At 30.7% G+C, this 20,930-nt stretch overlaps 3 protein-coding genes and 1 non-coding gene across 4 annotated transcripts; 2 read left to right on the forward strand and 2 right to left on the reverse strand.

Annotated features, from left to right (window-relative positions):
- Nucleotides 1-70: 70 nt before the first annotated feature.
- Nucleotides 71-10,215, reverse strand: LOC145199402 (ras-related and estrogen-regulated growth inhibitor-like). Its single transcript, XM_090081377.1, has 7 exons — nt 10,100-10,215; nt 9,722-9,764; nt 1,539-1,782; nt 1,378-1,434; nt 1,058-1,134; nt 804-939; nt 71-627 (listed from the first exon to the last, which is right to left on the reverse strand). The coding sequence occupies exons 3-7, from the start codon at nt 1,648-1,650 to the stop codon at nt 263-265; spliced, it is 747 nt and encodes a 248-aa protein (XP_089937503.1). The 5' UTR covers nt 1,651-1,782; nt 9,722-9,764; nt 10,100-10,215; the 3' UTR covers nt 71-262.
- On the reverse strand, nt 2,953-3,025 carry Trnar-acg (transfer RNA arginine (anticodon ACG)). Its single transcript has one exon. It is a non-coding gene; the product is annotated as a tRNA-Arg (tRNA).
- Nucleotides 4,808-9,148, forward strand: LOC145202556 (uncharacterized). Its single transcript, XM_080075537.2, has 3 exons — nt 4,808-8,008; nt 8,246-8,382; nt 8,646-9,148. Exons 1-3 carry the CDS (start codon nt 6,055-6,057, stop codon nt 8,907-8,909), a joined length of 2,355 nt encoding a protein of 784 aa, XP_079931663.2. The 5' UTR covers nt 4,808-6,054; the 3' UTR covers nt 8,910-9,148.
- Nucleotides 10,216-10,573: 358 nt separating the features above from the next.
- On the forward strand, nt 10,574-17,030 carry LOC145199380 (uncharacterized). The gene is made up of 3 exons (XM_080074285.2): nt 10,574-11,147; nt 11,258-13,488; nt 14,551-17,030. Exons 1-3 carry the CDS (start codon nt 11,081-11,083, stop codon nt 16,483-16,485), a joined length of 4,233 nt encoding a protein of 1,410 aa, XP_079930411.2. The 5' UTR covers nt 10,574-11,080; the 3' UTR covers nt 16,486-17,030.
- Nucleotides 17,031-20,930: the final 3,900 nt, after the last annotated feature.

Genomic DNA, 20,930 nt, shown 5'->3' on the forward strand with positions numbered 1-20,930 from the left:
CCTCATACTGCAATTTAATAAGTTTAAAAGGCTATGAACTATAAACCATGAACAATAAAATTTTGAATGTTTGATAAAGTTTTATATTCTTTGTTTAGCATCCATGTCGCTTTAAAAAAGTGTCTACATCTATTATAGCACTCTAGGGGTAGATCTATGTTATAATGGTGTCCTGGGAACGAGTTTGGTATATTCATAAATAGTTTTTTTTTTTACAGCTCACTTTGAAAAAAATAGATCTCCTGGACGAAAGATAAACCCATTATTCGTTCATTTTTTCCTTAAACATTCTCCAAAGAACTTTTCCTTTTCTTTCCAATTTCTCCTCATCAAACACTTTTAGATCCGGTTGAGATTTAGGTCTTTCAATCATTAGCCTGTGTCGAATTTCAACATTAGATTTGCTTGCTAATGCTTTAATTTGACTTTTGCTTATTTTAAAAGATGATTCGCAATATTCTTTGATAAATTTATTAAACTTTAGTTCGACATCTTGGTAGTTCTCAGAGGCGCTAAGTTCGCAAAATGTTCCTTCGACGGTAGAAGCAAATTTCCTTCCTTCTACGTCGCTTACTTGTCTTTCATGGGTCATATCTACTTTGTTGCCAACGATCATGTATGGCATCCCTGCATAAAATAGTATGTAGTTTATGTCAAAACCGAAATCAATACAAATATATAGAAACTATTGAGAAAAGCTTGCTTCTACTTTTTTTTTTATAGGGGTTACAAAACTCAATATTGTATTACATTAAAAAAAAACTATGGTTTCAAAAGGTGGAAAGTTCATGAACAAAAAATACCTCTATTCCTTTTCATTTGTTCAAGAGGTTTTTTTACATTCTGGATTTCAAGAAAGCTATTTCGATCTGTTATCGAGTAAACAAGAATCAAAGCATCTGCCCAAATGAGATCATTGGCTCTTTTCGTCCAATTGATCTAAAGAATGAAAACAGTTGCAAGTGTTTATACATATATTTATATATATATAAAGGAATTAAAGAAATAGTTTAACAAAGTTTAATAAAACAACATTTGTTCGGTCATTATAACTAACCCCAGCTGATGTATCTTTTAACTGAACGTATATAACTTCATTATTTGACGTTTTCACTACTTTTGTGTAGACACCCTCTAAATATATCATAATATATATAAGATGATAATCTTATATATCATCTTATATATCATCTTATGTAATATTATAGCGCTTCTAACCCCTTCTCTAAAGTCTCTTTTATTATTAATGCACCTCGAATTTTTTCAAAGATTTATTTCGAAAACTGTAACAAGTATAAATGAACTCTTTTCTTATTATGACAACAAACAGTAATTAAGTATCAAGCAAATTTTATGTGTTTAACTTTAAAAACAAACCTAAGAGTGGATCGTACTCGCCGATAAATCTTCTCGTAAGGTATCTCACAACAAGTGCTAAAACAAACATAAAAAAAAAAAAAAAAACTAATTTTTTTTTGAAGAGATTTTAGAGAAATTGAAAAGGCTATCGATATTGTTCTAAATAAGACATAGCTTACCTGATTTACCTACACCATCCTTCCCCAAAACAAGCAATCTCATTGTACGTTGGCTGCCATGAGAAATATCTTTTAAAAGTGTTGGAGGGGATTTTTGTATTGGTTGATTCATAGTTGGATTTTACTTCCAATTGTTGATATTTTCTGTTTGTTCTCAGATTCAACAACGCTCTGTAGCGTCTGCACAAATAAATTGCTGAGGTTTCGATAAATAAAAAGTTTTGCCAAAAGTAGGAAATTAACGCTAATAGGGAATTAAATAAAAAAAATTAGTGTACCGCTTAACTAAGGCACAGAAAGCTAACGCGAGGTAAAAAAATTAAAACTTGGACAGAACTTTAACACGAAGTGGTTAAATTTTATTGCACTGGTCATTAGTTAAGTAATGCGATTTTTAAAAAAAGTTAACTAAATATTTTAACATCGCTCTGACTTTAAGAAACTTTTGTTCGGTAGCAATTATACAGATCTATCACCACAAAAAACTTTTTGTTTGGTTAACAACGGTTTCTTTTATTAGAACTTCGCTTTTACTCCAAAACAACTTTAAAGTAATCAAATTTCTGTGTCATTTAAATGCATCCCCACCTTTCCCCAGTTTTTTCGTGTTCAACTTTGGATAAGCGTTTCGAGTTAAATGAATTATTCATTCTTACTTAGGTATAACCTTGACTGTTAGTTTTGGTCAAATGGTAAAATAAATGGCAGTCTGGATTTCCACCGCCAATTAAAATATTTTTCGGTCAGCATTCTTTTTTGATATTTTTTACAATCACACTTTTTATTTAACTTGTATTTGAAGCAAACACTTTATCTTTGAAAGAACAATTGTAAATATTTTAGCGTCACTTGTAAATCAAAACCACATTTTACATTACTCATTTTGCGGCACGAGTTTGGCTACAAATTATCACTTCTGGGTTCAAGTTTTATTAATGTCTGGGTCTGTATTTTACAATCCTTATTATTATGTGTCCAGCATTAAAATGTTAATGAATAATTATTAGAGGATAAGTATAAGGCACGTGCGCAACGTCACGTGCGTATGTTGTTTTTTTTATTAAATTGGCAATAAATGATAATGTCTGTATAAGTTATACTTTTTTCTGAGGTGTTTTACGAATTGAATTAATTTTTTCAATACTGAAAAATGAAAATAAATAACAATAAGATATTCTAACTGAATATATTTTAATTATGTTTAAGCTAACCAGTTAAATTAAAGAGTTAACTAGAGACTATGTTAATGGCGGCTGAAAAGCGTGTAAAAAGAAAAAGTGTTTTTTTAAAAACAAATTTTTTTCTCTTGCAACAAACGATCACTTTTAAAATAAAACTTTTCTTATCTAATAAAATACGAACTCTACTTTAAAGTTATTATTCATAATTTTAAAGGAAAAGAAAAATTTATATGCGACCCTGCCAGGACTCGAACCTGGAATCCCCTGATTCGTAGTCAGATGCCTTATCCATTGGGCCACAGGGCCGATAATGGTAATAGAAACTATTAATTATATTAATTTGTAAATAATAAATTATTCTAAACTTAATTTTTTTTAAAAATTATAAAAATAAATTTCGTTGTTAATTTAATTATTTTAAAACTAAGAAAAAAATAAAACAAAATAAAAATAACAGTATTTTTACAACGAAAGACGAACTCCATTTATTAACTTAGCAAGTGAGAATTACGCCGAATTGAGCGGGGGAAATAGGGTAAAAGCTTAAAGGTTCGTGGACTCTTTACCTTCTTCTTTTCCTCTAATTTGGAATACAAATTAACCAAAATAACGATGTGAAAAGGGGTATGAAACTTCATTGGGGTCCACCACGTTTTGATGAAAACGTTCACCTCATTCTTCCTTTCGTGAGGTTTGAACAGCGTTATTGTATTTGTTGAGAGTTTTGTTTTTTGGTAAGGAATCATTTAAGTGAAGACTTAAACAAAACATAAAAAAAACACTTTTTGTTGACAGGTGTAAAATGAAATCCTTTGATGTTTTGACCTTTAAAATATTTTGCTCACTACATTCCAGTTTTGATCTTAGGCTCGTACAAAAGATACTTTTAAAAAATAAACATTCTAGATCGTCTTTGTAAAAATATACGACGATATTCGTCATTATTTGCGTGGTTTTAATTTTCAAGTATTTAATTAAATATTTTTAGTCTTTACATCAAAAAAGTCACCGAAAAAAAATATTTCGTTTCCGTTTACATTTGAAATATTTGTCTTGCTTCATTGTTCGTCATAATTGATAAACTTGATTATTACATTTAGGATATTTTTACGTGTTCTTCAATGTTTTCGTTGCCTCATTTTGGCTAAGTTTTGATGATGATGTCATAAATAAAACTGCGGAAATACTTTCGAAATCTCACTTAGTAGTATGACGCTATGTTTTTATTTACTGCAAACTTAAATCAGTTGAATTTTTTTTCTCGCTTTTTTTTCACACATTTTTATTCGCTTGTGTTTTTTTCTTTCACGTTTACTTATTTGTAATTTATGTATATACTTACATATACATATAAACAAATACACACACATATACATGTTATATTCATTACTTTTATATACAAATATACTTATATATTATATATGCATATAATACAAATGTATGCTTTATATTTATGCATATATATATGTGTGTGTGTGTGTGTGTGTGTGTGTGTGTGTGTGTGTGTGTGTGTGTGTGTGTGTGTGTGTGTGTGTGTGTGTGTGTATTTCATTCGTCTCTTTTCACATACTTATTCGAATTTCTTTCTCAATTTCAACATAAAAACGAGAAAAATTAATTTTTGTGATTAAATTCTATTTGAAATAAGAAAATTAATTTATTGTAAATTAAAATCCCTGGGTTTAATCGAATCGATGGTGTTAATGTGATAATTGCAATTATTGTTTTAAATTATCAAGATAAGAATCGTTATATAAAGTTAATGGAGTTTTTAAAAGATTGACGAAAAATAGCTATTATTACGACATATGCATTAAAAATAAGCAGTCTCAACCTATATCAAGTAATTTACACATATTATGCTATTTCATAACTACATCAAATCTTTAGCACGGATTATCCTTCTAAGTTAGTTTTATGGTAAATTTTTATGAATATTGTTATAATACTTGATTTGTCTCCAAATTTTGAATGGAAAAATATAAAGATATCTGTAAATACATCCTCTTGACGGCAGAACATTGCAAGCTTACTACAAATTAGGTTCATTCATTCACTCATCTGATGATTTGTTTTGGCTCAACTTTTCTTTCCTTTTTTTTTTTGTTGCTTTTGCTTACTATGTTTTTTTGACGCCCTAAAATCAATTCCCCCAATAATATACTTTTTTTTCTCTTATCAGTTACCTGCTTTTTACTCATATTTTGGATTTTTTCCATATCCCTATATCCCCGTATCTTCCTTGCAATTTCATGTTTCGGATTTTTAAAAATAATCACTTTTGATCAATAATCATTGAGTGAATTCAAAGCACCCACGGTTAGTAACATTGATGTTTCTTGTTATCATTAGCGTTTCCATATCTTCCAGATATATAAATATGCAAGGGAGTTTATTTAGAACTGAAATTTACCGCAAAACTTCTTAATTTGCATATTTAATTAATTCTTATTTGTTGTAACGTGCGTTAATGTTTTTTTCTAGCATGTTTCTTTAAGTATTGAATGACGCAATGGCGAAATATTTACAGACTGCATGTTTTTTTTTTTGGGAAACTTTATTGTTACGGCAACCGACAAAAAGACTGAAAATGTATTGAAAAATTAGGAAGGTTTAAGCATCTATTAATTGAATTTTTTTTACAAATGCACAAAAATGCTTTCATTAAGCTTGACGAAAAAGTTAAAAACTGCACTTCGCTAAAACATTCTTTTTTGCAAAATGAAGTAGAGCACAATCAGCAAAGCGTAAAATTAGATGGGCTTCTCTGCGTAATTTTATTTTAGTTGGTATTAACGTTTTGATTGAAATTCGAACGAAAAGATCAAATGAAATCTGAAAACTGTAAAATAGGATTTAAGTTGTTCATTTTCTTTATTGGAAAAAAAGGGTTAATGCTCTTCTTCTTTTTTTTTTTAAACAAGAGTTCCGGCAACGATAGAACGGAGTATTAGTAGTTTTTGCAATTCGCATGCTCCAAAGGTATAACACAGGAAAATTCATTCAAAATCTTGAATTGAAATAACTTAATAATTCATTTTCTTTTAAAAGGTCTATATGATCCATTTAAATGCTGCTTTGTTAAAAATTTATGAAGCAACTTTAATTTAAGAAAAAGAGAATGATGTTACACAACGAAGGATATTTGAATGTTGCATTTACGAATTTTCTTGCGAAATTCAAAATAAATATAAGTAAAACATACGGAAAAGTGAAAAAGAGGGCAGATACGTATTGATGTAGTAAGTAGTAGCAATGCGGCAAGAATTTTAACAAAAATTGAAAAAAAAGCATACTAAGAAATATTACGTAAAAATAGAAATATTAAATACAACATGGTTAGAGAAAGCTTCTTTTTAAAAAAAGTTTTTTACGACGACGATGCAATCGATGCTTACAGTGATCAAATAACCAATTACAACAAACAAATCCGTACCTATGATCTCCCCATCCATTCGCAACGCATACATTCAGGAGATTATAAAAACCAACGTTACAATAAGTCTCGATTAATACAAGAATATATTCCAAGGTACGACCAACAAAACATTGAAATTGAGCGCAGTTTACCTACACAGAATAGACATCCTAATAAAAATGTAAACTACGATAGAGAAATTAATCGAGTTTTTTTGGATATCGATCGAAAAGAAAACAGCAGCTTTCTGCCTAATAAAAGGACGTCAAATTACAATCAAAGAAAAGGGAAGAATCTATCGAATGAAAAATATCTTTTGAGTTACGATGAAGCTATTTTTGAAGAAATCCCATCTATAAAATTTCTTAACTCTTCAAAAAGAGTTGGTCACCACTCAAATAAGTATGCCCACCACCGCCATCCATCAATAGATGATGAAATAAGCAATTCAAACAGAAACTTTCTCGATAGTTCAGATTTCTCAAAAAGTAATGTTATTTATCGTTACAAATCTGCAGACCAGCATTATAATACAAAAAACATTATCGATGACAGAGACTTACTACACGACAGAAGAGCTGGAAATTTTTCTCAAGAGTTTACCAATAGTACTTTCATGAAACTTCCAAAGCCTCCAAATGATGAATTAAACAATGTACAAGCTTTGCAACAGTCTTTGCCAATGCACAGAGAAGATAAACGTAATGGAAATGATGAAAAATTTTTAATAAATAGAGAGAGCATGCGTGAGATAAAAAGTAATGTTGATAATCGTACTGAGTCCTTCAACAGTTTTGAAAACCGATCACGTTTTTCAAATGAAAATTTGGATTATTCTCGTCCCAACCGATATTACAACGACAATCAGTCGACTAATTATGACACGATTCAACACGAAAAGAAGAATTTCAACGAAATGGATGAAACAGATTATTCAAAGAATACGCCTTATGGAAATGAAAATATATTTGAACGTAAAAGTTATGATGAGCGTTATAACGAAACTTCTAATATCCATAACAAAGAAAACGTTGGGGACATATCAGACCATAAAAAAGAGAATCAATTAAATGGAAACACTAATAACATAAATTCAGAAAAAGAGGATAGCTTGTATTCAATTAATTCTAACCCTTATTCAATCTACAAGTCAAAAAGAAACGTCTTAAACGGTTCTCAGAACAAAAGTGAAACGAAAGTAGTCGATGAAGAAGAAACACATAATTCTTACAACAATTTTGCTCGGGAAAAAAGAAACTCCACAGAGGCTCTGAAGTCTAGTCTAACAAGGCAAAACAGACTTGATAATGATTTAGAAGAAAAAGAGTCTTTAGATACAATTTCGGAGAAGAGTTTCCAAAATCAGACTCGTGAAAATGGAAGAAGCTCTGAAAGCTCTCCAGTAAAAACTGATCTCTCAATGGATCACCAATCAATGGATTTTGACCAAAATATTTCGCATTTAAGACGTTTATATGGAAACGAAAGCATGCCATACAGCTTCAGCAGAAGTGATTGCCATTCAATAGATATTTCACCGACATTAGCTGAAAGCAAAGAGGTGACTAAAAGAAATGAAAATGATTTGGAGCCTAAATTATCAGGCAGTCATCCAGAAACAGAACAGAAGTCTGCTGACAAAGTAAACGGAATATCAAGAAAGCTATCTAAAATAAGTATGAGTGATAATTCTTCTAATTCAGGAAAACGAGGTTTCTCTTTTTCAAGAAAAGCTTCGAACGTCTCGCGTGATTCCAAAAGTTCAATTTTTAGCGGCGATAAATCAAGAGGAGGAAAAAAGCTTAAAAAAGAGTCTTCGACGAATCCTTCTTCTATGAATTCTTCTACAGATAAAAACCAATCAGAACACGGTAGGAAAATGCTTTAGTTAGTAGACATAAAGGAAAAAAATATTTACGAAGATTGATTGTTTAATTCAAGTTTAAATAGCTATAATTCATTTTGACAATCTCTTTTTCAGCTCTTCTTAGCTTAGAGAGATCTGAAAAGGTTTTCGCCCAAATTTTCTTTTAACTAAAAAGCACTGGGTACAAGGTTAAAGACGCTATTAACTAGGTTTATCATTTATTTTTCCCCTTTACCTTTAGATGAATCTTTTGATAGTAACGATGAGTGTCCCTATGGGAGGGTACTTTGCAATGGAAGAAGAGAAAGCTACAAAGAAATTGTTACTCGTATTAAGGAGAACACAGTTTTTCCTACACCGACATTCTCTGACTTTCTGGTGTGTACCAAAAAACTAACTTACCTATATATTTTCTTTTTTTTTAGATGAAATGAGAAATTTTAATCTCTAAACAAGAAAAAAAAAAACTTTTCATTCTCAAATTGTTAAATTATTTTTGCAGAGAATAAGTTTTAGCATAGATTTTAATCGTAGTATGATTGCTTGAAATCTATTTATATTCATTTTACATCTACTTGTCTTTACTACTATTCACATATCAATTTATGTCTTTTTATTTGTAATTATATCAATTTTTAAAGGTTTATCCCAACACAGAACTTTCTTTAAATAAATTGGAGCCGGACCATCCGCCTATGTTTATCAATCGAAACTACGAACACAATGCATTTAGTAACATTGGAGGGATTAAGATAGAGCCGCCAATCTCTGGAGCTTATGCAGCAATATTTTGCAAAAACTGTAAAAGATTTGTTCACCAGGAATGTGGCGTTAATTGCCATCTTAATGAACCCCTAGACGAAAAATCAAATGAAAGAAAAACGAAGAAAGAAAAAAAGACTTGAGCATAAAATAATTTAAAAAGTGGGCTTTCAAGTTCTGCATTTTTTATTCTCTGTAATTTTTAAAGTTTATACACAGATTTGTTTACGTTTTAACTTTTTGATTATAAAGTTATGCATGACATCACAAGACATTTTAAAATTATCTATGTAATTAAGTCAGAGAAACAGGTTAGAATAAGGACAAAAAAGATAAATAGAATAACAGGATGGTTTAAATGAACGAGAAATTGAATGGAAAACAGCTTTTTTTTGAATGATTAAGCTTGAATTGATTTTATTGGTTTGATTTAGTAAACAACTTTGCACATTTGATTTTTATTATGGAATTTTTAGCCACGCGTTGACTGAGGATATTCCTGAACAAATAATAATAATAATAATAATAAATTATTTTTAATGTTTTTATTGATATAAAAAACGAAATAAAGAAATTCTACTTTTAGAATCTTAATTTTAGTATGTGCGCATCAACTCTTTATTGTTCTTTGGTGTTCATAGAGAAGGAGTTTATTTCTTTGAAGGAATTTTTTTTTTTTTTAGCAAAAGTAATATTCAAATTAAAGATATATGGAGTAAATTCGAATTGAGAAACAACTTTAAAGAAAAGTTTTATGAGTTTTTAGCGAGAGCAGAGACAAGTTACTAGACTTTTGTCAAACAACTTTGAAAAACAACTTTTGTTAAAAGTAAATAAGCATGTGATTAATTAAAAACTAAAATCCTTTTGGAAGTGTCTTTTTCTGTCTTCGACAAACATTAAAGAAATGACAAGCAAAAACAATAATTTAAAAAAATGTAAGAGAAAAAAATACCTCATCTGTACTCAAATTCAAAACAGCCAACTTCTAATGCAGTCTATATACATAAATGCATGACATGTATATATACATGTGTATATGTGTGTATACATATATATATATACATATATATATACATATACATATACATACATACATACATATATATATATATATATATATATATATATATATATATATATATATATATATATATATATATATATATATATATATATATACACATGTATACATAAATGTATATATATGTATATACATGTATATAAACGTATACATATGTATATGTATATATACATACATATATACATGTATATTCATATACATGCATATATAAAGAAACTTGTTATTCGGAAGAGAGAAAAAAACGCGTACCCTGATTGCAAAAACATCAAATTATTTATATAATAAATGTAAGATATAGATGACATAATGAAAATTCTTTTCTTAAAACCGCAACTCTTAAAATCAATAGAAAAAGGTGTTTATGTAACAATATATAAAAATATGAAGTGCAGCCTCTCGAATTATCAGTTAAATGTTGATTTACGTTAAGTGTTTGAATCGAGATGAATTTTGTATTATTCATTATTATGATTGTATTGGCGGGACTAAAATCAAAAGCCTCGATTATAGAGAGGATAAGTTAACCTAGGATTCTCATCATATTTCAATCTGTCTTACGCAATACATGATACTGTACTTGCAGTTTTGCTTTCTAAAACAGACAAAAAAAATATTTATTTACTATATTAGCGGATAGACTGCAAATTGACAAAAAAGATGAAAAGCTCTTTAATATGCATAATTAGACACATGTATATTTATATAGCACGCCTTATTACAAAAGTAAAACATTTGAATTGTTGATTGCTTCTGAGTTTTACATTTGAGAGATTTTTGAATGTTCTGATCTAAAAAATGGAAAACCATTTTGTGTCGGCGTTGGAAGAATGTGGCTATCTAAGATGATTATTTTTATATAAAAGAATTTGCAATAGCTAAATTCAAATCTCGGTAACCTACGCTCGTATGCTTCTTCAGGAACTTTGAGAATGATCACATTTAACATCGGGTGTTGATTACTGATAAAGCTATAAACTGTTTAAGCTTGAGGTACATTTTACTCGGTTTGCGTCCGGCAAATGACTTTAAACGAACTTAAAAGTCAAGTCTATTTCAGAATAATATTTTCCACACAAGCTAAATGATCGATGCTTATCTCGTTGCTTTATGCACAAATGCAAATAAGATGGGTCGCAAAAAATATTTAGTATACTGCTAAACGAACATTATGTTTTCGCCGTTTTCCTTGAGAAATCTGTTCTTCATTCATCTTTTAGTTTAAGGAAAGAAATGAAGAATATAGTTGTGATTATTTTTCTATTTTGTTTTTTTCGAGTCAGTGCTTGCAATAAGGAAGGTATGTTAGTTTGTTTAAAAATCATTTTTATGAAGAAACATCAAATTTTTTTCTTCCTTTTTTATAACTTTTGATATCGTTTTTTTTTTTTTTTTTTAAAAACAAAACAGCTAATGATGAACCTGATCCTGACATGATTAGCTCTGGTGAAACTTTAAACCAAAACTCTCCTATTTCCGAAATTTTTGCTATAACATCAAATGTCAAGAAAAATAAAAACTACGGTAGTTATGACAAAATAAAAGAAATAAACGAATTTCTCGCAGCTCAACATATCAATAAAGAAGTAGACGTGAAACCAAAAACAAAAGCGATCAAAACTGAGAATCACAGCCAGAATATTGAAATCGGAACAAAGAAGATACTTTCACTTTCGCCATCTTCAAATGTCAGAGATCAAATAACCCTAGAAATTAATAACAATACTTCTCTCTCAAGCAACACAGCAAAAGTTCGTCAAACATCAGCTGACGACGAAGATGACTTTAATAAAGAATTACTTAGTGACAGTGGGTTTGGGGAATCGGATGAGTTAAATCAAAGCTACTCATTACCATTTAATAACACGTTCGCCCACAAATTTAAAAGTAATACAAATAGTTCCAGTGAAAATTCGGAACGCGAAAAAATAGACAATAATCCTAAAAATAGTAAAAAATCGATAGCAAATTCTCACTCCAGTATTGAATCGAATCAAACAAGCTTAAGCAATATATTTAACATAGGAAATACTAATAGTACAAAGAGTAATAATGTATCTAACGAAGGAAACACTGATAGTACAGTTAACAATGTAGCTAATACAGTCGATGCGGTTGATGAGGTATCAAAGATTGATCGCTTTAAAGAATTGTTAAAAATCTCCTACAAACCGCTGAACGATAAACTTTCACCTACTAAAGAAAAAGAAAAAGAAAAAGAAAATGAAAAAAAAAAAGAGGCAATTAAGGAGGAAAATGTAATAAAAAGTATGACAAAAAAATTAAAAACAGAAAAAGCCGCGAATAATTTTACAAGTTTTGCTAATGTTTTGTCTGGTGGTGGACCGGTAAGCCATTTTTTAACTAAAGATTCTTCTGGAGAAGTTGATCCTCGTGGGGCAAAAAGTAAGCAATCGGATACAGTAAATATTACTGGCTCTGGATCGGGAGCTGAAACAGACTTTGACGGTGATTATAATACTGAAGATGAAAACTACGATTCTGAAATAATTAAAAAACCGAATCTAAATCCGATGGAAAAATCTGCATCAATCGTTTTTCAAGAAAACGCTAATGAATTAGGTCATAATGAAGGTATAGATAAAAATCTTTTTCTGCCAGGGTCGAATAACCTTCAAACCGGAGAATATAACAAAGATAACAGCTTTAAAATACCTTTGCAAGTTTTTGGAAGGAAAAATAAAAAACATAGGCATATCAAAGTCTATCCCATCAACAGCCAAAGCTACACTAACAATACCGAACTCTTGCCTGAAGAACATTCAGTAGGTAATATACAAACGGTTTCTACTGGTAACATACAAGAGCTAAGTGGGGGCAATAAAAGAAGAAAGCATGAAAGTAATTCTAAAAAGAAAACAGTTCACGACCCAGAATTCAATCTTTTAAATTTAGAGCAAGAAAACGATTCAAGTCAGCATTATAGACATCTTCAAGAAAACCACGAAAAAATCAATCATAACAAACTTTTCAATGACACCCTGTTTGAAGTTGCAGGACAGAAAGCCAATCGAAAACAGTTAAAATTGCGTAAGAAAAAAGAAGGTCTAACTTTCTTGACTTCAGCAACCAAAAAGTTAAACGATCCCGACGATCTTGACAATGACGATGATGCAAGTGAATATGATGGAGCATATTTTAAAATTCATAATATGCGTCGCAGGAATGTTGATGCCTTAATGATGCATAGAAGGGGTGAAATTGAACTACGTAGAAGCTTAAAAAAGAAGGGGCGAGGTCCTTCAGCTGATTGGCTGCGAAAATACTGGGGTGGTGAGTCAGAAGAAAATGGAGGGGATATATCTCTGATTCTTAAAAAACGTAGTGAAATAATGCAAGATGAAGTAGAAGTTCCGAGCGGTATTGGAAGTAATTTAGGATATGAAGACAGAGTCATAAATGCGACATTGGTAACTGAGCGGATTTTATCCGAGATGAACCTCGGTGAGAGTGCAGTTGAGCAGATTGAGAAATCCAAAGATTTCGGATTACAAGATCCCACTTTAATTGCAAGAGAAAATGAATCAGTTTTGAAAACAGATCGAATAAAATCAAAGGAAAATATTGACAGACCAAAACATCATCTTAATCATCATCCTAGAAGCAAAAGAACCGAAAAGGTTAGGGTCTAAGTTAGCTTTGGTTTATATCATCAGTATCCTTTTGTTTTGACTAAAATGAAATTATGGTATTTTAAAAAGCAATACTCTTAGTGTTTAAATCTTGAGTTACAGAACTGTTACTAAGAACTGTGGTGCTTAAAAATCTGTATTCTGCCCAAAGATCTGTAAGCCCAAATCAAAATCAGAATTTAGTTTTCTCATAACAAAGCTAAGATTTATAAGTCTTTATAATTATGAAATTTTTTTACATTACAATTGAGAATAGAGAGTATTGTTTAAATAATCTCTATTCTTAACTGTAATGTAAAAAAAAAAAAAAAAAAACAAAAAACTATTCTTATTAAATAAAAAATGCAACGCGATAATAAAACATCGCGTTTGCTATTTAATCAAGAATCTCTCGAGCCGTTTCATGGAATTTTATTTTTTTAATAGTAAGTTTGGTGCCCCTAACTAAAATACCCATTTTTTGAAGTACACCCAGCTTTTCCGATTTCTCACCCCTAGTTTACTTTACCTTTAAAGAGCTTTTTTTCTCGAGCGAAAAAAAACAAAATGTTTTACGCAAATGAAGAGTTCCGACAAAAATATTCTGTTAAATAAACTAAATTGTTTATAAACTTCTAGGAATTATAAGAACTAATAGACTTAACTAAAAAAATGAATTAAAAGTTTAACTTGAATTTATTTACATAAATACAAATGAAAAGGATAAGCAATCTTTTGTCATAAAAACTCGAAAGAGCTTTTAATTTTCGAGTTTTTGGGCATTCCTTTGCATATATAAAAAGAAACGATTTATACTTTTATTTTTATATTTGTATTTTTGTATTTATATTTTTGTACATGGTTTTAAGATTTTACTGAATTCACCAAAAATGAGGTTTTTATGGTTATAAATTTAAATGTTAAATATTTGAGATAATATCATACAAATGTAAATTTGATTGAAATTTTAAAATGATAAAATTGTTTTTTTAAAAAAAATATTTGATCGTTATAGAAATGAAAATTGTAATTTTAAGCTTTTCACCTTTTGGTAAAACTTGTATTTTATAGGATAATCTGTTTCGAAAAAAAAGAGACATAGTACTTGATCAGCTCAAAGGACCAATCAACAATGTAAAGAAAAGTGTTCAAACGCATTCTAACGATGAAAATGACAATGAAGGTCTTGAGGATATTATGGAGATGGCCACACCGCACATTTTAAAGCAGTCTACAGTAGTAAAACGTTTACAAAAGAAAATAACAAAAAAGTCCAAAATTCCCCACCGCCATAGCAGGATGAAGCGATCAGAGCAAAAAGTCATAGCAAACAACCAAAGTATTTTATCAAAAAAGAAAGATTTAATTAATGGCAGCAGTGTTCTTGGTGAAAAAAGGTTGAACATACCTTTCGAAGCTCCCGTAGCAGATTTTAACAGCTTTGGTATTTTAGATTTATATAATATGGAAAAGATGTCTCGTCTTAAGAGTGTGCCTTTTTTTGGTAATAAATATGACATTTGGAACCCTGAAGAGGCAAAATCTGTCGGCAAATTTTTCACAGGTCATCCTCCGGATTGGCCGACTCCCGATGTATCTAATAGTAACAGTAAAAGTACAAACGCAATTATGAACGGAATTATAGCGCCAGTATACTTTCAATCTTCAAGTGCACCCGCAGATACTACAAAAATTCTTACTATTGCCCCGCTATCCACATCAATTCCAGATAATGAAAAAGTTAGCTCAGATGAGTTAGAAGATTACGTAAAAGAGCTAAACGAAGAGAAAAAAAAAGAAGCTTTATTAGCACAAGAAGGAAAAACGGATTTAGATCTGGAGCAAAGTAAATCTTTAGAAGAAGTTCTTAGCGAGGAAGTAAAACCTAACGATTCCATATTTAAAAATAAAACAAAAGTTCAAACCTTTGTTGATAATGCTGCTAAAGCTATGGACAGACTTTCTGAAAAAAGTCAAAACATTGTAGAGCCAATAGATGGTTCATTTTCTGTACCTCACGAGAACCAATCAAATATAATTGATAAACCAGAAGAAGGACTCATGCAAAAGCAAACCTTGAATCCAGCTTTTTATAATTTAAACATAAAAAACCAACTTTTGGATAACTTATATTCAAAAGCTTTATCAGATAGTGACGAGATAAAAAGTCTTCAAGAACATACCTATAGTGGTTTAACATCTCCATCGCAAGCCAAATATCTTAATGATCAAATCTCTGAAATAACACAGAGTAAAGCAGAGCAGAATTTTAGAGAAATGGAAATGGATCGTGTTCAAAATGAATTACAAATTAGAAATCAGTATGCAACATCTTTCCCAATTTTCTCAGTGTTTGATGGAATATTGAAAAAGGCAAATGAAGAAGAAGCAACCAAAAAGCATTCTACTTTGAACAAAAACGTTGTAAATAAAACAAAAAATAAAACAGTCGCAAAACATTTAAAACATTTAGGCCATTTGTCCTTTCAAATTACAAAGAAAAGGGCAAATGCTTCAACGCACCATTCAGGCTTTCATGATCTAATCCGTCATTTTGTTCATGCCAAAGTTTCAGTTGCAGAGCATGTATCAAATCAACATAATCTGCATAAGGGCGAAGGCAGAGTCGAAGAGGAGCCGTTATCTAAACGTGTCAAAATTAAAGATTCTTTACCACAAAATCCAAAAGTAGAACGAAAGTCAACAATTCAAAGCGAAGAGAAACAGGTAAAAGCATCTACTAAGACTAATATTTACAACGAGATTGGTTCCATAAAAAGTAACTGGAACAAGAAACTTGCGAATTCTACAGAAGCCTCAGCTGGTTCTTCATTTTTCGACAGTCTTGATACTAAGAAAGAAACAACCAAAGTTATTGATCCTACAAAAGGTTTAAGACGCAGCAGCGGAAACAATATTGATAGAAGAGTCGTTATCAACGAACTTAGTTTGGCAAACGAAGATAATGATTACCACCCCAGCAAATTATACAAAAGAAAACTTTGATGCAAAAATGAATGCCTAAACCCAAAAGTCGAATTTCGATAATAACTGTTACCTCACTTTGAACAAATTTTTGAAGAACTTTTTAATTTTGAACGACTCATCCACCCGTTATCAAAAAAAAAAAAGAAAATGAAAATTTTTGCTTATTGTTTATAGCAAATGCTTCACTAAGACAGCACTTTCATCGATTTTAGAGGAAAACATGGCAGCACTCTTTTTGATTTACAATTAGATAAATTTAACGAGCATCCCTAATGCAATCAGCTTCTTGCGTCTTTTACCTGCTGGGAACAGGGGGCTTCAAATAAAAGGCAGTGAAGAAGGTGTGTGTGGAATTATAAAAAATATCACCATCTTTATCGAGTTTATACTATTCTTTTTTTTTTTTAACTTAAATCCTCAAGATGACAACATGATTAGATTTTTCTTGATATTTTCCGAAAACAAAACCATTTTATTATTTTACTAAACGGTTGTTGTAGCAACTCATTTGACCCATAAATTTGCTGGTTGTTTGTTACAAAAAAAAAAAAAACATTGTTTTTTATGTTGTTGATGTTGTTGTTTTTAATTATAAGAACGAGAAAAATATTTATCATCAAAATGAATATTCCTTCAAGATAAAAAATTCTTCGAAAATGAACGCGTGGAAAAACGTTAAAAAAATCGACGCCTAAATTAGGGATGGTTTTATTACTTATTTTTATTATAAAAAAAATTAGTTTAACATAACTATTACTGTCTAGCTTAAATAACTTTGAAAAATAAGGTAGGGTAGACCGGGGCACGTTGGCCCTAGGGGCAGGATGGTCCTTTTGAGTTTGTTCTATGACTATGCGCTTTGGCGCGCTAAGAATCAAGGGGAAGGTTGACAGCACTCCTCCCCTCATTCCTCAGAAGCATCACTGATATCTGAGCACAGTTGCCAGTGTTGTATCTTTTTATCAATTTTTGATAAGCTGAAGTATATTTTGCACAGTTTGCTTGATGTGTTTGTGTTCACTAGTCTTCGACAGTAGCGCTATAGGTAAGTATCTTGTTTGAATTTTAAAGTCTGAGGATTATTTTAATATACAATGTTACATAGTACCTATTGATGGATTAAGAAAAAAGTAATTTTTAATCTAAACATGGCGATGGGGCAGGTTGACCCAGCACAAGCGAAGCACGTTGGCCATGTAGGCTAACGTACCCCGTTTACGCATGCACATTTTTTAATTCATATTAAACTGTTTGTGATGGAACAAAATGCCAGTGATAGAATGTTTTTATTAAAACGCTAATCTGATTGAGACTTTTTAGCCAGTTTCAAAACATTAGATAAGAATTAAGCCTAATAAATCAATTAGGTATTTAATAATTTTGTTAGAATCTCATACTATGTAGAGAATATGTAAATTTATGTAAGAATGTGATAAGCAATTTTTGAGGGCCGATCTGCCCCAACCCATGGGCCAACTTACCCCAAGTAAGGGGCACATTGGCCCAAGGAACATCATTTTAAATAAAGCATTTTAAAAATTTTCACAAGTTTATTTAAGCTTTTAGTAAAAGATTTTTTTATTTAATATAGTTTTAGCAACCTTCTCCCATAAAGAAATAAAATAAAACACGAAATGCGAAAAAGTTAGGAATCAAAGAAAAAAAAGCGGGCCATGTGCCCCGGTCTACCCTAATCTTTTAGTTAAGCGAAGTAAAATAAATATATCTTTATACTTTTCAGTTTTTACCATGAAATAAAACAAAAGAAAGATAGCTTTAAGGTTAACAAATTGATTTGATCTTGTTGCTGGTGTTTGAAATATTTCTATGAGGTTGACTACTTTATCGTTTTATCAGAAGTGGGAATTAAAAAAAAAAGATCATTGAGATTGATTAATTGCACCTTGATTTTTAGTTGTATGGTGTTAGTAGGAGGTTCAAAATTATCATGATAGAAGACATTTTTTGTTTCTCAACACATGATGATTATTATTACAAGTAAAAATAGTTTCTTTCTCGTCAAGATTCTTTTTAGGAAAAATGGCGGTTCACAAATATTTTAACAGACATTTGCATTTACCCATCTTGTATGATGTTGTTTGTTTTTCAATGTTAAGCTTCAGCTAATCAACTGATTTAACTTCCGGGTATATTCATTTAATTAACCACATCAATTAAATTGAATATGCTGAGTGAGTTAATTAAATATTCAATATTAGCTAAATTATTTGACGCTAATAGGCTCATTCATATTCATATTATTCAGTTGACTAAAAATCGAATGGTATTCAAAATATCCGTGCATTATTCTACACCAAATTGTACTCAAAAAATCCATTTTTATCGGATTTTTTGAGGTAACTACTCGATTGTTCAATGCTTAAAATATACACGATGCTTAATAGTGATGTTTCCTTATCTATATGATACTAAATTGTAATACTTCCTTAACGGGTGGTTACTAAAAATCCGGACTAACTTTAACTGAATTTTAAATGCCACAAGCTAAATCTTTTTTTTTCATGCTTATATCCATTTTAAAGCTTATTTAATTCTCTATAACTTAGTTTACTTGTTTTTAGATAATTAATAATAATTAAGAAAATAATGATGGCTAAGCAAGAAGAGGTAAGAAAACGGATTTACGAGTTCTATTTGAATAATAAATTGCAAGGTAAAAAGTTCACAGTAGCTCACTTCAATGCTGAAAAATTTCCAAGAAGCACTATCTATGATATAATCAAACGTGTTGAGAATGATTCTGGGTACAAAAGAGTGCAAGGAAGTGGTCGTGTGGCCAAAATCATGACTCCTAAGGCTATCAAGCGCCTGAAAACCATATTTGATCACAGTGACCGAGTTTTGATGAGGCAAGCTGGTCGAAAATATGGATGCAGTCATTCACATATCATTAAAACTCTTGCCAAATACACTGACATCAAAAGTTATAAAAAACAGGGTATACCTCATTGACAAGAGAACCAGAATGAGCGAATCAAAACCGGCATTGATCGTCTTTATCCTGATTTTAAAGGAAAATTGGTCATCCTTGACGACGAGTCTTACTTTACGCTGTCACACTCAACAATTAATGGAAACAGCACCTACTACTCTAGCAACAGAGACAAGACTCCACCAAGTGTTAAATATCGCAAAAAGCGCAAGTTCGAACCCAAGGTGCTTGTCTGGCTGGCCGCTTCTGACAAAGGTATTTCAAAGCCATTTTTTGTCCCCAGCGGCCTTGCAGTCAATAAAGCCATCTATGAAATTAATTGTATAAAGAGAAGATTAGTGCCGTTCATCAACGCTCATCATGCCGATGGTAATTATATATTTTGGCCGGACCTGGCGTCATCGCATTATGCCAAAACCGTGACCAACTGTTATGAGACTTATAACATCAATTTTATCAAAAAAGTTGACAATCCGCCAGCCATACCGGAGTTTCGTCCAATAGAAGACTTTTGGGCTATTTTGAAAGGCAAAGTGTATGAGAGTAACTGGCAAGAAAAAGACGTGAAGCAACTACAAACCAGAATAAAGATTTGCCTGAAAAAAATTGACCTTAACCTTGTATTTTCACTTTTTGGATCAACTCGTGTTAGAGTTGGCCGAATCCGAAGAAACAGACTGGTTGAAGACAAACTTAATTAAAATAAGTAAATAACTAAAAACTCTTTTTAATGATAGTTTTATTTAATCTCTACCATAAAAACTATGGGAGTAATTGCCCATGAAAGTTTGTCCGGATTTTTAGTAACCACCCGTTACATTTAGATGAAGAATCAAAATACTTCTTTACATTCACAAGAATCCAAATAACTCTAATTTATTAAAGTTTTGGTCAAAATTCATTTTCATGAGCAGAGTTAATTGAAACTCTATTCATGCTCCACTTGGGTGAGAAAGTTGATCTTCTAGCACTTTTTCCAAATCAAAGCTGCTGAGTCATTTCCATGTTTTGATGCAGTGATAGAATTACGTAAAGTTTTCACTTTAAAGATAACTCCAGTCGGACAACGTCACAAGAAAGCAGCAACTTAAATGTTTCTTCTGAAAGTATGATAAAATCTAAAACTCAGTAAAATCAAAGATTCAAATCTTTTGACCACTTTTAACAGCCACAGTCTAAAGGAACGGGTTTTTCTACTTTTGTCAGTTTTGATAAATAGCCTATACTATGATTCAATGTTGTATTCCATTTCTTATATCTTTTTTGTCATAAATTGAAAACTTGACCCCAAGTCGAAGTAAAAAAAAAAAAAAAGTTAGAGTCATTTCTACGTATGCAAGTATGGTAATAATATGAATAAAATTTCTCAACTTATACTAAGTGTAAGTTGAGAAATTTTAGTTGCTGTACCATGTCCAACTCCTGTATATCGGAGTTTAAAAAATTGAAGTCAAAATGCCCATTATGATGAGTAAAAAAAAAAAAGTAAAAAAAATCACTGCGTTTTAGA

This window comes from Hydra viridissima, unplaced genomic scaffold, assembly GCF_058129835.1.
Source record: "Hydra viridissima isolate aposymbiotic clone 2 unplaced genomic scaffold, HvirCarnegie_v1 scaffold_3, whole genome shotgun sequence".
Lineage (NCBI taxonomy): Eukaryota > Metazoa > Cnidaria > Hydrozoa > Anthoathecata > Hydridae > Hydra > Hydra viridissima.

What these genes read in the sequence shown, in the direction of transcription:
- LOC145202556 (XM_080075537.2), top strand. Translation starts at nt 6,055, where the DNA reads ATGGTTAGAGAAAGCTTCTTTTTAAAAAAAGTTTTTTACGACGACGAT. An exon ending in TAAAAACCAATCAGAACACG is followed by an intron (nt 8,009 to 8,245) that starts GTAGGAAAATGC and finishes CTTTACCTTTAG; the next exon opens with ATGAATCTTTTGATAGTAAC. An exon ending in CGACATTCTCTGACTTTCTG is followed by an intron (nt 8,383 to 8,645) that starts GTGTGTACCAAA and finishes CAATTTTTAAAG; the next exon opens with GTTTATCCCAACACAGAACT.
- LOC145199402 (XM_090081377.1), bottom strand. Translation starts at nt 1,650, where the DNA reads ATGAATCAACCAATACAAAAATCCCCTCCAACACTTTTAAAAGATATT. An exon ending in GGATGGTGTAGGTAAATCAG is followed by an intron (nt 1,435 to 1,538) that starts GTAAGCTATGTC and finishes TGTTTGTTTTAG; the next exon opens with CACTTGTTGTGAGATACCTT. An exon ending in ACAAATGAAAAGGAATAGAG is followed by an intron (nt 628 to 803) that starts GTATTTTTTGTT and finishes TATTTTATGCAG; the next exon opens with GGATGCCATACATGATCGTT.
- LOC145199380 (XM_080074285.2), top strand. Translation starts at nt 11,081, where the DNA reads ATGAAGAATATAGTTGTGATTATTTTTCTATTTTGTTTTTTTCGAGTC. An exon ending in CAGTGCTTGCAATAAGGAAG is followed by an intron (nt 11,148 to 11,257) that starts GTATGTTAGTTT and finishes AAAACAAAACAG; the next exon opens with CTAATGATGAACCTGATCCT. An exon ending in GAAGCAAAAGAACCGAAAAG is followed by an intron (nt 13,489 to 14,550) that starts GTTAGGGTCTAA and finishes TGTATTTTATAG; the next exon opens with GATAATCTGTTTCGAAAAAA.